We start from the raw sequence: 14,773 nt of genomic DNA, 5'->3' as shown, positions 1-14,773 counted from the left end.
CCAGCCAGCCGGTGGTTCGGCCCGATCACGGCCCGCCCCACGGTCCGCCCCATGCGCCCCGCCGCTGCGTCATGACGCTGGGCCGGGCGAGCGGGCGCCAGCGGTGAGTGTGCAAAAGCTTCTTGGGAGCCGCCGCCGGCATGAGCTACGACCGGGCCATCACCGTCTTCTCCCCCGATGGGCACCTCTTCCAAGTGGAGTACGCGCAGGAGGCCGTGAAGAAGGGTTCCACGGCGGTGAGCGCGCGCGCGTGGGGCTTGGGGTGCGAGGAGGTGGCACCCCGCCGCAGTGCACCGCAGCACACCGCACCGGGCTCGGGCGCACTCCTGCACGGTCTTCTCCAGCTCCCCCAGTTCCCTTTCTTTGTTCCGTGGGGGTCCTTGGGGAGCCCCTGGACGCCACTGACACCGATCCGGCGTGGCACGGCTAGGCGGGACATGGTAGGAGAGGGCAGGGCCTGGCCGGGCCGGGCCGTGCGCCCCGCGGGTGCAGAAAGTGGGCCCAGGGCGCGCGCGCACACACGGCCCGGCAGCCCGAGACCCTGCTCGGGCGCTGCTCCGGTGCTCCGTCCATTCCGCCCCACCCTCCAAGCGGCCCCAACTTCCCTCTTCTCTCTCCCGGCCTGTTGGTGGTCCTCATGGTGCCGAGCCGGCGGGAAGAAGCAGCGGGGTTGAGTTCGATTTATGAAGGGCCCTACGGCTTCCTTTTGCTTTTGGTTTTATTTTTATGGATTTTGGGGGGGTCCACACCTTGACTTTCTTCTTGGCGGTGCTGGGGAATCTTGGGGAATTGGAATGGGGTTGGCCGCAGAGTAGGCCGGCGCCACCCCACCGCTCCCCGGACTGCACAGAGAGAGGGTACAGCTAGGAAAGCCGAACCTCGGATCCATTCCTGGCCCCACTTAGGTCCCCCCTAGTGTCAGTGTCATCCCTGAGCACGCCCAGATGTGCTCAAACCCCTAAACCATTAAAAATGAGATGGATAAATGCCAAGGCCTATTTGAAGAGCACTGGGGGGTCACCCCCTTTCCCACCCCAGTTGAGTGACACCAGGTACCAAGCAGGGCTGGGGCTGTTGTGACTGTTCGGCACCAGGAAGGAGAGCAACTTACCTGGCCCCTTGTTTGCATCTGGGATGGGGGTGGGTTGGGGCGCCCATTCCCCCCCCCCCCGGAAATGCGATTCAGGTTCTTGACCATGGAAGGCGCAGAGGTGGTTGTTTTAGGGGTGCAGAGTGGACTTGGAGACTTCACTGTCCCCGAACACTGGCTCTGGAGAGTCATTCTGCCTTTGTCAAGAGGTCACACAGGAAACTTATTCCTAGAGGGTGACTTGGGGGGCCCCACCTGGTGGTGCTCAGGGGTCACTCCTAGTAGGCCATGCAAGGCAAGGAAGGGCCCTGCCTGTTGGCCTGTCTCTGGAGCATCCCCTGGTTTGGCCTCATCAGCCCTGCAGGTGTGTGGGTAACTGTTTATCCCACCTGGATGGTCAGACCCACCCACACCTGGGATGGGCAGGGGTATCTTTAATGAAGAATAATAGAGTTTGGCTGTGGGAAAGGGAGGAGAGACAGAGCCAGAGAGCCAGAGGGCCTGAGGAGGAGCAGACAAGAAGCTGCTTGGAATAAATAAGCTGAGCATAGAAGCCATGGGAGGAAATACACATGGCAGATAGGGCCATAGAATAAACCTAGCTGTCTCTGATGAAACTTTTAACTTTAAACCCACTGGATAAAGGTAAAGGCGCCGTGCCAATAGTAGGAGTTTAGACAGTTTAGACATTATATTTTATATTCAAACAACACAGGTGGGCGTGCGAGGGAAGGACATCGTGGTCCTGGGGGTGGAGAAGAAGTCGGTGGCCAAACTGCAGGATGAGCGGACTGTGCGCAAGATCTGTGCGCTGGACGACAACGTGTGCATGGCCTTCGCGGGTGAGTGTGGCCGGGCGAAGTGGGGGTGCCCCTCTGGAGAGTATGTTTCCTCTTAGCAAAGTGAAGTTTGACTTTAAAATAAGAAATGAGACTGGAGAGATAGTACAGCGGTAGGGCATTTGCCTCGCATATTTGCCTTGCACACAGCCCATCCAGGACAGATACTGGTTCGAATCCCAGCCTCCCATATGGTTCCCTGAGTGCCGCTGCGCAAGACCCATAACCCCTCTCCCCAAAAAATATATAGAAAGAAAGAAAATAAGAAAGGGGGGGGGAAGCGATTGCACAGCAGTAGGGCATTTGCCTTGCACGCAGCTGAGCCGGGACAGATTGGTTCGAATCCTTCCCGGCATCCCACATGGTCCCCCAAGCCTGCCAGAAACGATTTCTGAACACAGAACTAGGAGTAACTCAAGAACCGCAGGAATGACCCAAAAACTGAAGGAAAAAAAGAGAGACAGAGAGGGAGGGAGGGAGGGAGGGAGGGAGGAAGGAACAGAGGAGGGGAGAGAGAGAGGGAGGGAGAGAAGGAAGGAGAGGGAGAGAGAGGGAGAGGGAGAGAGAAAATAAGAAATGAGAGTGGCGGCCAAGCAGTAGCCTTGCACAATGTCAACCTGATTTGATTCCCAGCATCCCATAGGGTCTCCCGAGCCTGCTAGAAGTAATTTTTGAGTGCTGCCAGGTGTGGCCCTAACCCCGTCCCCCAATAAAGTAAATAAGAAATAGATGGTACCATTTATTTATTAGAGAAAGAGACCAGGGCAGCTAAGTGGGCTAGGCATGGGCTCAGCCTGGCTCTGAGGCTGGCGCTGGCTAACCTGATGTTACGCTAAAATTTCCCCCCAAAAGAAAGGCTAGGTGGGGATTGGATGTGGTTGGGCTGGGAAGCCGCCATCTGGGGCCTTTTCTGTGACAGCTGCTTGTTCAAGGCTCCCCCCAGGGTTAAGTGCACCCCAGGCATGGTCTGCATGCGGGAGGGGGTGGATGTGCTTTTGCTCAGGGGACCCACCTTGCTGCAGGCCTCACCGCTGATGCCAGGATCGTCATCAATAGGGCCCGGGTGGAGTGTCAGAGCCACCGGCTGACTGTGGAGGACCCGGTCACTGTGGAGTATATCACCCGATACATCGCTAGCCTCAAGCAGGTAGGGATAACTGCGTGAGTTGCCCTGGCTAAGGCTAAGGTCTCTGGCTCTCAGAACAGTGGGACTGGGGTAGGGTCGTGTGGGGCCAGTGGGGTGGCTCAGTGGTTAAGCTTGCCGTGGTACCAAAGCCCAAGCCTCTGACCCTTCCCTCAGCGCTACACACAGAGCAATGGGCGGAGACCTTTCGGCATCTCGGCCTTGATCGTGGGCTTCGACTTTGATGGCACTCCGAGACTCTATCAGACCGACCCTTCGGGTACCTACCATGCCTGGAAGGTAAAGTGCTAGGCTTTGCTGGGCTCTGGGGCAGCTGAGGTGACGCTGCAGGGTCCACCGTGTGTTCTCTTTTTTTCAATATATAAAATCTGTATTTAGGCACCATGATTACAAACATGATTTTGGTCGGGTTTCAGTCACAAACAGAACACCCCCCCTTTTCCAGTGCAACATTCCCACCACCAGTGTCCCCCTCCCTCCTTCCCAACCTCTGCTTGTATTCGAGACAGGCATTCTACTTCTCTCACTCATTAAGATCGTCATGAGAGTTGTTACTGTTGCTATTTCCCTAACTGCACTCACTCCTCTTTGTGGTGAGCTTCATATTGTGAGCTGGTCCTGCCGGCCCTCATCTCTATTGTCTCTGGGCATTATTACAATAATGTCCTTAATTTTTCTTAAAACCCAAAGATGAGTGAGATTATTCTGTTTCTCCCCCTCTGACTTATTTCAGCATAATAGATTCCATGTACATCCATGATAGGAAAATTTCATGACTTCATCTCTCCTGACGGCTGCATAACATTCCATTGTATATATGTACCACAGTTTCTTTAGCCATTCATTTGTTGAAGGGCATCTTGGTTGTTTCCAGAGTCTGGCTATTGTAAATAGTGCTGCAATGAATATAGGTGTGAGGAAGGGATTGCGTGTTCTTTCTAGGCCAATGCTATAGGCCGGGGCGCCAAGTCTGTCCGCGAGTTTCTGGAGAAGAACTACACGGACGAGGCCATTGAGACCGACGATCTGACCATCAAGCTAGTCATCAAGGCCCTTTTGGAAGTAAGTTTGTGTGTAGGGTCTCAGGGGTCTCAGGGCGGTAAGGGCACCTGCCATGGACAGCCGTCACCCCTGGCCTTGGCATTTGCTGACCAGGAGAGAGACTCGCCTTGTGAACGAGGGTGGGGCAGGGTCTTCAGTGTGTCCTGCTAGGCAACTGCCCGTGACTGAGATACCGCCATGTTCGTGTCCCTGCAGGTGGTCCAGTCAGGAGGCAAGAACATCGAACTGGCTGTCATGAGGCGGGACCAGCCCCTCAAGGTAGATGGCCATTCGCAGCCTCTGGGTGCGGTGGGGGTGAGTGTCCAAGCTTTGGACTGTCCTCTAGGATTGAACTCACTGTAACCTTCCCTGTTACAGATCCTAAATCCTGAAGAGATTGAGAAGTACGTTGCCGAAATCGAGAAAGAAAAGGAAGAAAACGAAAAGAAGAAACAGAAAAAGACATCATGAGGCATCAATATAAAAGTGATTGTGGCGAATTTTTTAAATTCAAATCATGGTTTCTCCAAATACCGTGTGGCCCTTGTCTGGGACATCTCGGGACCCTTCAATAAACTCCATGTTTTTTAGCCTTCGAATGTCTTTTTTTCTTGTGGGTTTCTGAGATCAGTGCATCAGGCTCTACCCTGGCTCCTGGCCTGAAGGGCTTGAGCCCAGGGTCTCTTCCCCTCCATAGCTCCAGCTATGCTATCCCTTCTCTGCCCAAGCAGCTTGGCTGCGGTTTTCAGGACTAAGCTGTTCTGGACTTAGCTGACTGAGTCTTTGGGAGGATTGGGAAAGATTCTAAATGTGGGCCTGGAGAGATAGCACAGTGGCGTTTGCCTTGCAAGTAGCCAATCCAGGACCAAAGGTGGTTGGTTGGTTCGAATCCCGGTGTCCCATATGGTCCCCCGTGCCTGCCAGGAGCTATTTCTGAGCAGATAGCCAGGAGTAACCCCTGAGCACTGCCAGGTGTGACCCAAAAACCAAAAAAAAAAAAAAAAAAAAAAAAAAGATTCTAAATGCACCAACTCCCCTAGCTCCAAAACAGGCCCTGAATTCTACCTACCAGCTCCACAGGGTCCCCAAACCTAGGTACCTCCCTGGGCAAGAGGCTGGCTCATAAGTAGATACACATTGGCTTACAGGGTGATGCCAGTCAGTCACCCCTATGCTGACAGGAGGCAGCCTTAGGGCACTGAGGGTGGGTGGGTGGGTGGATAGAGTGTTGGTGCAGGAAATATAGAAGAGGGGCCAGAGCGATAGCACAACAGCAAGGCATTTGCCTTGCACACGGCCAACACAGAACGGACCTGGTTTCGATCCCTGGCATCCCATAGGGTCCTGAGCCTGCCAGGAGTGGTTTTTTTTGTTTTTTTTTTTTGGGTCACACCCAGCAGCACCCAGGGGTTACTCCTGGCTCTATGCTCAGAAATAGCTCCTGGCAGGCTAGGGGGACCATATCGGATGCCAGGATTCAAACCACCATCCTTTTTTTTTTGGTTTTTGGGTCACACCTGGCAGAGCTCGGGTTACTCCTGGCTCTGTGCTCAGAAATTGCTCCTGCAGGCTCAGGGGACCATATGGGATGCCGGGATTTGAACCATTGACCTTCTGCATGAAAGGCAAACGTCCTACCTCCATGCTATCTCTCTGGTCCCTGAACCACCATTCTTCTGCATGCTAGGCAAATGCTCTAATTCCATGCTATCTCTCCTGCCCCAGGAGTGATTCTGAGCTGAGAGCCAGAAAGAAAGCACTTGTGCCGCCGGGTGTGACCCAAAATAAACAACCCAGAAGTGTTGCAAGTCAGCCCCAGAAGGAGCCGGAGAGATAGCATGGAGGTAGAGCATTTGCCTTGCATGCAGGATGGTGGTTCGAATCCCAGCATCCCATATGGTTCCCGAGCCTGCTGGGGGTGATTTCTGAGTGTGGAGCCAGGAGTAACCCCTGAGCATTGCCGGGTGTGACCCCAAAACCAAAAAAAAAAAAACAACCACCCACAAGTAGAGTGGAGATTCCTCAACATAGAAATTTGGGGAGCAAGGCTGAGGAGATAAAGCGGATATGAGAGGCCGGAGAGATAGCACAGCGGTAAGGCGTTTGCCTTGCATGCGGAATGACGGTGGTTCAAATCCCGGCATCCCATATGGTCTCCTGAGCCTGCCAGGAGCTATTTCTGAGCCTAGAGCCAGGAGTAACCCCTGAGTGCTGCTGGGTGTGACCCAAAACCCCCCCAAAAAAAGCGGATATGAGGAGATGTGCTTGATTGCAATGTAGCTCACTTGAATCCAATTCCCAGCACTAGATAGCCCCTATTGAGCAATTAGGTGTCACTCCCCTCTCTTCCCCCAAATCCTGTGTCACTTTCCAGGGAACTCTGCACCCCAATGTTTATTGGGTGACTAAAACAGCTAATGGCCAGAGACAGCCTGGCTGCTTGCTGGGTGAAGAAAATGAAGTTGGGCCAGAGCATTATTAGCACAGTGGGGAGGGCACTTGCCTTGTACACAACTGACCTGGGTTTGATTCCCCAGCACCCAACAGTGTCCCCCAAATCCACCAGAAGTGATTGCTGAGTGCAGAGCCAGAAATAATCCCTGACCACCCCCAGGTGAGGTCCAAAAAGCAGCAAATGAGGGCAGCAGGGCGTTTGCCTTGAACATGGCCAACCCAGGCTCAGTCCCCAGCACTACATAGTCCCCAAAACCTGACCAGGGCTGCCAGGAGTAAGACTTGAGCATATAACATACAAGCCCATTAAAAAAAAGGTAGTATTCCCCCAAATGGTAAAGAATAATTAGTGCTTACTAAAAGGGGTGACGGGTAGTTTTCGTTTTGGGGTTATACCTGGTGATTCTCAGGGGCCCTAGGAACACTGGAGATGGAACCTAGGTGGGCTGTTCTCTTGCAGGATAGGATCAAAGGGTCACAGGAAGGACTTGGTAGGACTCCACCCAGCCCAAGAACCCTCAGAGTAGGCACCCTGCAGGGTACTCAGCCTGCCCCCTCCATTCTTCATGGTTGGCAAGACAGAACCATTGCCCCCAGGTCTATTTCCCTTCACCTGCTCCTGCCCCCCCAACTTCCTGCCAGGCCACAGGTTTATGGGCCACACCCAACCGTGCTCAGGGAACCATAGCGGATAGCAGAGATGGAACCTGGGTTGTCAGTGTGCAAAGCAAGCGCCCTCCCTGCTACTCTCTCCAAACTCCCAAGAAAGGGTTTTGATGAGGCACTACTGAATCACATGTCCCCTTGAATACAACTTTGGGGACCAGGGCAATAGTACAGTGGGGAGGGTGCTCACAACTGAACTTTGTGCGATCCTTGGCACCCTATATAGTCCTGAGCACCACTGGATGTGGCCCAAAAATGGGAGGGAAAAAAAGAAAAAATGGAAAACAGCCTTGGTTGCTGGTGGCTTCCTAGGAAGCTTCCCCACTCCCAGCCGGAGTTTAAGCCACAGACCTAGGAAACCAGCAACTGGGCTCAGATCCACATAGCATGTTGGGGTTTGGTGCTGCTGCCTTCTTGGTTTACTTGGCTCTTTTCAGGCAGTTTATTTCAAGCTCCACTAGCTTAATTTTTCCACTGCCACATGCCCTGAGGGAACCCTCTTCAGGGCCACCTGAGAGCCTCCTTTGTGAAACGTGGATACTTTAGGTACTTGTGGCTGCTCAAGATGCAGGTGCCCACAAGTACAAGAATTTACTCAGCTTCTCAAGACCAGCTGCTTGCTTGTTGCAGGTCCACAGACTCAGGGTGTCTGGGATGCAGTCAGTCCCAGAGCAGAGGCACATCCTCTGGGATGGTGCCCAGAAGCCCGACTGTCAGCATCACCAGGATCCTGCATGGGCCAAGTACAGTGGGAACAGACACGACAGGCCTAGACGCTGCACTTGTGAACATGAGTTTGTGACTCCTGAACGACGCCTGTTGTGTGTGTGTGTGTGTCAACTTGTATGGAGATGCACACAGGGCACCATCTTGAAGATTTGCTTGTTTATTTCTAGGTACAGCTCACACCCATCCAGCAGCATCCTCACTGCCAGCCACGAAGTCCTACAAAAATAAAGTCAAGCTTTGACAGTGACTTCGCTGACACCAACAAAAAATCTTCATGGCTATGGGAAAGGACTTCGATACCAAGGTGCTTTTGTGGACCACAATGCCTGCCGGCAAAGGACGCATGCTTAGCTTCAGCTTCAGGTCTGACCCAATCAGTCACTCATGCAGCAAGTTCACCCCCCTCCCGCCAACCCTTCGAACAAAACACGTAACTATGTACAACTGAGAATGGGCGCATGGCCAGTTGACCATGCCAAAAACAGAAGACTGGCTCGTTTCCAAGTGGCTGGGACGCTAACCAGGGTTCGGCCAAAATCCTACACCAAGTGGCCCCGGCTAGGGCCAGCAGGACGGGGAGGAAGGACAGGGATACCAGAATAGGGCCTGTCTCTACACTCGACCCTATGGGATAGGTACAGAGTGCGTGCTTGAGCTCAGGGTTAGGGAGTGGGGGAGGGGTGGCACCTGGCTCCCTTTTAACATGATCCATGGGACACGCCACCTTCCTGGCCCTGAGTTCACTTCAGTCCCCAAATGTTCAATGGGGACCTTGAGGGGGGGGGTACCCGGCCACATTTGCCAAATGAGATTCAGTTCGCCTTTAACTTCGGGACCCTCAAGAGTGGCAAACAGATCGTCCAGCTTTTGCTCTAAAAACTTCAGAGTTAGGCTGTGCTTGAACAAAAAGGGCTGACTCTATTCCCCCTAAACCCAAGTGGTTCTAAATCAGACCACACACAAGTCCAGCTGAGTCCGAAACATAAAGGAGTAGAAGTCAGGAACGAGGAAAGCGACCCCAATGCCCCTGAGGTGCAGCTTCACTTCTGTGCTGCTTCAGCAGGAACCTGGAAGGCAGAAAGGGACGAGGAGACCGTGAGACGACGGGTGCCTGCACAGGAGCCGGGACAAGAGCAGACCTGCAGACCTCCCTCCTTCCCCCCCAATTCCATCTGCAGGTCAGTGGCCAACACAGCCCTCAAAACCTTACGCTGGACCGTAGTTTCCCATGGAGGGAGAACAATCAGGTCCTGGCCATACCCCCACCCTGATCCAGAAGCTTTCATCACTCACCATCTGCAGCATCATCACACTCTGCCGGTCCCTGCCCTGTGGGATGTGGGGTTGCGGCGGGTTGTGCCATTGCCCCGGCCCCCTCGGAATCCACCCCGGAAACTGCGGCCTCGGAGGAAGCGCCCCGACACCCCAAAGGTCTCCGTGTTGAGCTTCCTCTCCTCAGCCCACGTGGTTCGCCTGGAACTGAAGCACAGATGGGTGTGTGGAAATAGTGCCAGCATTGGCCTGGGAGGAAGGACAGACAAGGGGCAGACCAGTGACACAGGGGACAGTGTTCCCAGAGTCAAAGGCCACTGGCACCTGTCATGGAGGTGGTCACATCTGACAGTGACCCAGTAGGTTCCCACTCACTCCCATTCCTGAGACCCTCCAAAAGAGCCTCTTAAAAGGAGAGGTGCAGCAACGAGGACCAAGCCCCCAAGAACATGGGAACCAAGAAGAGATACAGCAGGTGGGGGACTTGTCCTGAATCCCAGCACCCCAGATTATCTCCTGAGACCAGGAGAAATCCTGGGTACAGACCCAGGAGGTTAACTGAGCATGGTCAGTTGTGGACCCCAAACCAAAGGCATCTGGTCTGGGGCAGTGGGGACACACTGGAGATGGGCTGTGTGGCCGACTACCTGACAAAACCCATCCACCCTGCTGTGTGCCAGTGGAAACTTGGCCTGTGTTCTTCAGAGGCAGCATCACCAGCCCTTCACTGACTCTGGCAGCAAATGCACCCAGCTAACCAACCCAAAAATACACCAAGTGCCCATGCATTCCCCCAGACCCATCTACTATGCCCTCCACTGGCTCCCTCGGCCCTGTCCGAGAGAAGGTAGTGTGGCACGAAGGCCACCAGAGCTGAGCGCACCTGGTCTTGAGCTCTGAGGAGATGTTGTCAAAGAAGGACTTGGACTTGTCATAGTAGCAGTTGGGGCCCAAGTGATCGTCCTCAGCAGGAGCCTCCTCACTTGGGGGCACCACCGCTGGGTCCTTCTCTTCCCCAGTCTCAGCCTTCTCATCTTTGAAATTCAGCTTCTTCTTGAACTCTTTATCCAGCTCCTCACGGTTGAACTGGGCATTTGCGCTCTCAAAGTCAAAGTCACCCTCGAACTTGATCGTGTTCTCCTTGGCGTTGGCCGGGCGACTTTGCCCTCTGGAACGGTTCCGGGTTCGGCGATTGCCTACAGGGAGAAATGCCCGTGGCACCCAGAGATGCAGGTGGGTGGGGCGCAGGTGGGGTGTCAGTGAATGCCCCCCCACCGCAGTCACCTGATCGCCTCCTCTGAGGCCGCCTATTCTCATCGTTCACCAACCCCTGCGTCTGCACAGCCGCTGGCTGAACGACATCTATGATGCAAAATGGAAGAGTCAGGCAAGTGCCTTTCTGCCTGCCAGGACTGGAGTGAGACCCCAGTAGGCACAGTCAGCAGAGAGAGGGTTAGGGACAGAGGTAGTACCGCTGCTGGGCTTGCTGGGCTGAGGCGGTCGGCCGTTGAGCTGTGTGGCTGGGGCGCCCTTGGCAGGTAACAGCTTCTTGGCAGTCAGGCTGTCCACAGAGCCTGTCTGCACAGCCTGCTCCACCATGGGGCTCTTGCTGACAGGAGCGGCAGGAAAGCCGGAACCTGCGAAGGGGAGGCAGATGTGAAAGGGGGGGAGGAAGCAGTACTTTAGCACCGCCCTCGGCCTGGCTGGACGCACCAGAGTGTGGCAAGGATGGCTGAGCAGGTCCAACGACCATAGGCAGCTATCCTGGCCTTGCCAGTCGACCCTCTCTCTGACTGTCCCCAAAGTAGTTGGAAGTTCTTATCTTCATGAACTTGCCCTCCTGAAGCCCCATAGATAGTGAGCTGTGCCCAGGTGGTCTGGATCAAACCACATGCTCCAGCTCTTGGTTCTAGCTTGTGGTTCCAGCACCGGGATCCATCACCAGAAATTGGTCTGCTTTGGTCCCTGCCAGACAGGAGCCAGCCTAGTGTGGAACATTCTCAAACAGACAGGAGTCACTTTCCTAGTTAGACCCCAAGCACTGGCCACTCTCAAGCAGCAGCCTCAAGGACACCCCAGGGGATCCTTCGCCAGGGGAACTGCACCTCACTTGAATAGGTGGAATTAGCCAAACACACACACATAGCGCACACATGAAACTACACCAGCTGTGCGACCTCTGGAGGGCTGCCGCGTGGGTCCTGAGAACCAGTTTGCTGTCCTTGTTATTTCTCTGGCCCTACAGAGAGTAATGAAGGGATGTGGTGCCTGGGGGGGGGGGGGGGGATGGGAGGTGCAGTACAACCACACTGCACACTAAAAGCATCCATAGTTTGTTCAGTACTGTACGCTCTGCCCACTAGACAGAAATTTTGGTGGCAGAAACATGCCGGCCTCCTCTGCTGTTGTGTGCAGACTCGCAGGCTGAGGACAGGCTGAGGAGCCTGAACAAGGGCATGAGCTGTGGCAGTGGACAGGGGAGACCCAGCTGGCCCCTCAGGCAACCAGGAAAGGCCCAGAAGCCTCCTGCCCACCCCCCAGGTGACACTACTCAGTAGAGACCCCCCCCATCCCCAATGACACACTCCGAGCCACTGTCCACCTGCTGCCAATCAAGGCTTCCTCTGAGCGACACCTGTGCCTCAAGGCGAAGACTCGGTACAATGGAGCCGTGCCTGGCCCACAGCACAGGTCTGTGGCGAATAGTCAACATCCCAGAAACAGCTTCTGACACAGCAGGATTCCCGGGCACTGTGGTCACAGGTCTCTTGAGACCTGGGCCCTGACCCTAGTGGCAAGGCTGGCATGGTCCCAGATACCCCTGGCCTGGCACACTGCATGCACTTCTCTGACACTTCTGTTACCCTTGGAAGTGAGCTGATGCGGCTCTGAGGGCAGGTCAAGCTCGGAAACGGGCTGTGGAGACGGAGAAGAACTAGGGCTGGAGGCTGCAGCGGAGGCTGGAGGGCTTACAAGCTTCTCTAAATAAAGACAGAGAGAGAGAGGGAGAGAGAGAGGGAGAGAGAGAAATCAAAGTACAAGGATGAATCACCAGACGCTGGTCTAGGGCCCTTTCTCACGCACACCTCTCTGACCACAGCGAGCAGGGGGCCGGGCCCCCCACAAGCTACACTCTGGACCACGGTGGCATCTGTAAAGCGAGTGACCCACAGAACCTGTTGGGGGACCTGGTACCAGCTCTGGGGAGAGGACGAGCGGTGGACACAGCTCCATCACCACATGCTCCCAGTGAGTACTGAAACCTCGTTTCCCAGCAGGATGCGGACAAGCACAAGAACGGAAGGGAAGGCGGAACTGCATTTGCATCTCACAATTCCAGGCTCCCAGACTCAGCAAGGAAAGGAGCAGGGGGTGGGGGCCCTGCTGAGGGCTCTTCTCTGAAATGCACGTCCAGCTCAACTTCTACCCAGACCTAGGCTGCTGCTTCAATGAATTCCGAGTCGACCAGCTGCTGCAACTATGACCCTTGACCCGAGCAAAAACTCCACGTGTGCGTGAGCGTGAGGTGCAGGAGCAGGGGCAGGGGCATAGCAGGCCCCGCTGGGGACTCACCGAGGCCCAGGGAGGCGGCATACTGCTGACTGAGCAGGGAGCTGGCGGCCAGCTGGCTGTAGGACGGCATCCCGCGGAATGGGCTGTAAGGCACATGCGGCTGGAAGGAGGCGGTGGAGGCAGAGCCTAGGGAAGACTGAGGGGGAGACACGGGGGTGAGGCTGCGCCCTTCGACCCCGCCTCTCCCCGAATCCCCCCACCGCTTCAGGGATTTAGATGGGAGCACCAGCTGGAGAGGAACGAGTCAACTGCTTCCAGTCCCCCAACCTGCTTCTCCAGGACCCCGGGGAGGTTCCCTTCCCCGCTCTGATGCTGAAAAAGAAAAAACGTCTACTTCCCTCTGCTCCCAGGATGTGGCTCTGGGATTCTCCCACAGCGCTGGACACCACCCACCCCTTCAGAACTTGGGCCTGTGGCACCTCTGCACACGCCCCTGCGGTCCTCCTGCGGAGCCCAGGACCCGCAAAGTCACCCCGAGGGGTGCGATATCCCCTCGCAGTCCAGAAAAACATGAACCTCGTCATCCTGGAGCTTGCATCGTGACAGGCAGGCCAGGGACTGAGGTTCGCCAGTGAGCACCCCCCCCCCCCACACACACACACGCCAGGATTGGCCCCCGAGGACCCCGGCCTGGGCTGCGGCTACTGAAGCCTCGGGAGCTACTGCCAGCAGGCAGGATATACCACTCCCCAGGGAACTCGGCTCAGCACCTGCCCAGAGGCCCCTTTGCAGTGATCCAGGCGCACCAAGAGGTGGCCCTGCATCCGTCCATGCGCCCCACGTCCACATCCGGGCAGGGCAGAGCGGGATCGTCGGACACCAGGGCGTCTCACGCGCCTCGGTCCAGCCCGGATTGTGTCTCTGTGTATGTGTCTGGACGCGGGGCGCGCCTTTGCCTTTGCGGGGTGGGGCGGGCCCACGCCACTCCCTCCCAGTGGGGGGCCCCAGAGCCGGCGACAAAGGATCGAGCAGGTGGAGGGAGGGAGAGAGGGTGGGAGGCCGGCCGTCGCGGCGCCCCGCAGCAGCGCCCAAGACTGGGGAGGCGTGTGTGTGTGTGTGTGTGTGTGTGTGTGTGTGTGTGCGCGCGCGCCCCGCGGTCACCTGCACGATGGCGGGGTCCTGCGGGAGCGCGTGCTGCGCCTTGGGGGGCTCGCAGACCGTGATGTCCTTGATGTCGCTGCCCCGGAAGATGATGTACTCGTAGATCTCCTCCCGCGGGGGCGCCGGCCGCTCGGTGGGGCGGTCCTCCGTGCCGAACGACCTCACTGCGGGCGGGCGGACAGACGGACACGGTCAGCGCCCCCCCAGAGCGCCGCGGGGCGACCCCCACACAAAGCCCAGACACAAGCAGGCGGCGGCGGCCCGGGCTCGCCATGTTCCCTCCGGGCCCGGACAGACAAAGGCGGGGCGGGCCGGGCCGGGCCGGGCTCGCGCGCGGGGCCCACGGCGGGACCCCACGGGGCCGGGCGCGGGGGCGACGCGGCGCCCACCTTTGGCGAGCGCCACGGTGGAGTTGTCCGTGTCGATGGTGTAGAGGATGCCCTCGTAGCGGATCTGCGCCTTGGAGATGAGGCTGATCTTGCTGCCCAGGTACGGGGTGCCCGAGGAGCCGCTCATGGCGCTCGCGCTTCAGGGCCGCCCGCCCGTCCTGCGCCGCGCCGCGCCGCGCCTCGCCGCGCCTCGCCTCGCCTCCCCTCGCACCGCCGCCGACCCGCGAGCAGCTGGGGCGGCGCGCGCCTGACTAAGGCCCGAGGCGAGCGCGGGAGAAAGAGGAGGAGCCGCACATCCGGGACTTCCAGCCGCCCTCGCCACGCCCACCGTCGCCGCTCATTGGCCGGCTTCGCACGTCGCTCTCGGAAGGGGGCGGGTCCCGGAGGCGGGGCCGGGCTTTGCGCCTGCGCTTTTGGAGAAAGCGGGCGGGGTTCTGGGGGGAGAAGCCCCGCCCCGCCCACTCCACCCACTCAC

The 14,773-nt window shown here is 56.9% G+C and overlaps 2 protein-coding genes across 2 annotated transcripts; one reads left to right on the top strand and one right to left on the bottom strand.

Moving 5' to 3' along the window:
- The first annotated feature begins 98 nt into the window (after positions 1 to 98).
- Positions 99 to 4,704, top strand: PSMA7 (proteasome 20S subunit alpha 7). Its single transcript, XM_049776364.1, has 7 exons — positions 99 to 236; positions 1,806 to 1,932; positions 2,952 to 3,076; positions 3,230 to 3,352; positions 4,016 to 4,135; positions 4,331 to 4,393; positions 4,493 to 4,704. The coding sequence occupies exons 1-7, from the start codon at positions 141 to 143 to the stop codon at positions 4,583 to 4,585; spliced, it is 747 nt and encodes a 248-aa protein (XP_049632321.1). The 5' UTR covers positions 99 to 140; the 3' UTR covers positions 4,586 to 4,704.
- A 4,133-nt stretch (positions 4,705 to 8,837) lies between these two features.
- LSM14B (LSM family member 14B) lies at positions 8,838 to 14,448 on the bottom strand. The gene is made up of 9 exons (XM_049776350.1): positions 14,299 to 14,448; positions 13,910 to 14,073; positions 12,809 to 12,944; positions 12,100 to 12,216; positions 10,708 to 10,872; positions 10,520 to 10,597; positions 10,119 to 10,431; positions 9,257 to 9,442; positions 8,838 to 9,030 (listed from the first exon to the last, which is right to left on the bottom strand). The coding sequence occupies exons 1-8, from the start codon at positions 14,423 to 14,425 to the stop codon at positions 9,271 to 9,273; spliced, it is 1,272 nt and encodes a 423-aa protein (XP_049632307.1). The 5' UTR covers positions 14,426 to 14,448; the 3' UTR covers positions 8,838 to 9,030; positions 9,257 to 9,270.
- Between the last annotated feature and the right edge of the window lie 325 nt (positions 14,449 to 14,773).

Source organism: Suncus etruscus, chromosome 7 (genome assembly GCF_024139225.1).
Source record: "Suncus etruscus isolate mSunEtr1 chromosome 7, mSunEtr1.pri.cur, whole genome shotgun sequence".
Classification (NCBI taxonomy): Eukaryota; Metazoa; Chordata; class Mammalia; order Eulipotyphla; family Soricidae; genus Suncus; species Suncus etruscus.
This window is presented reverse-complemented; position numbering and strand designations above follow the sequence as displayed.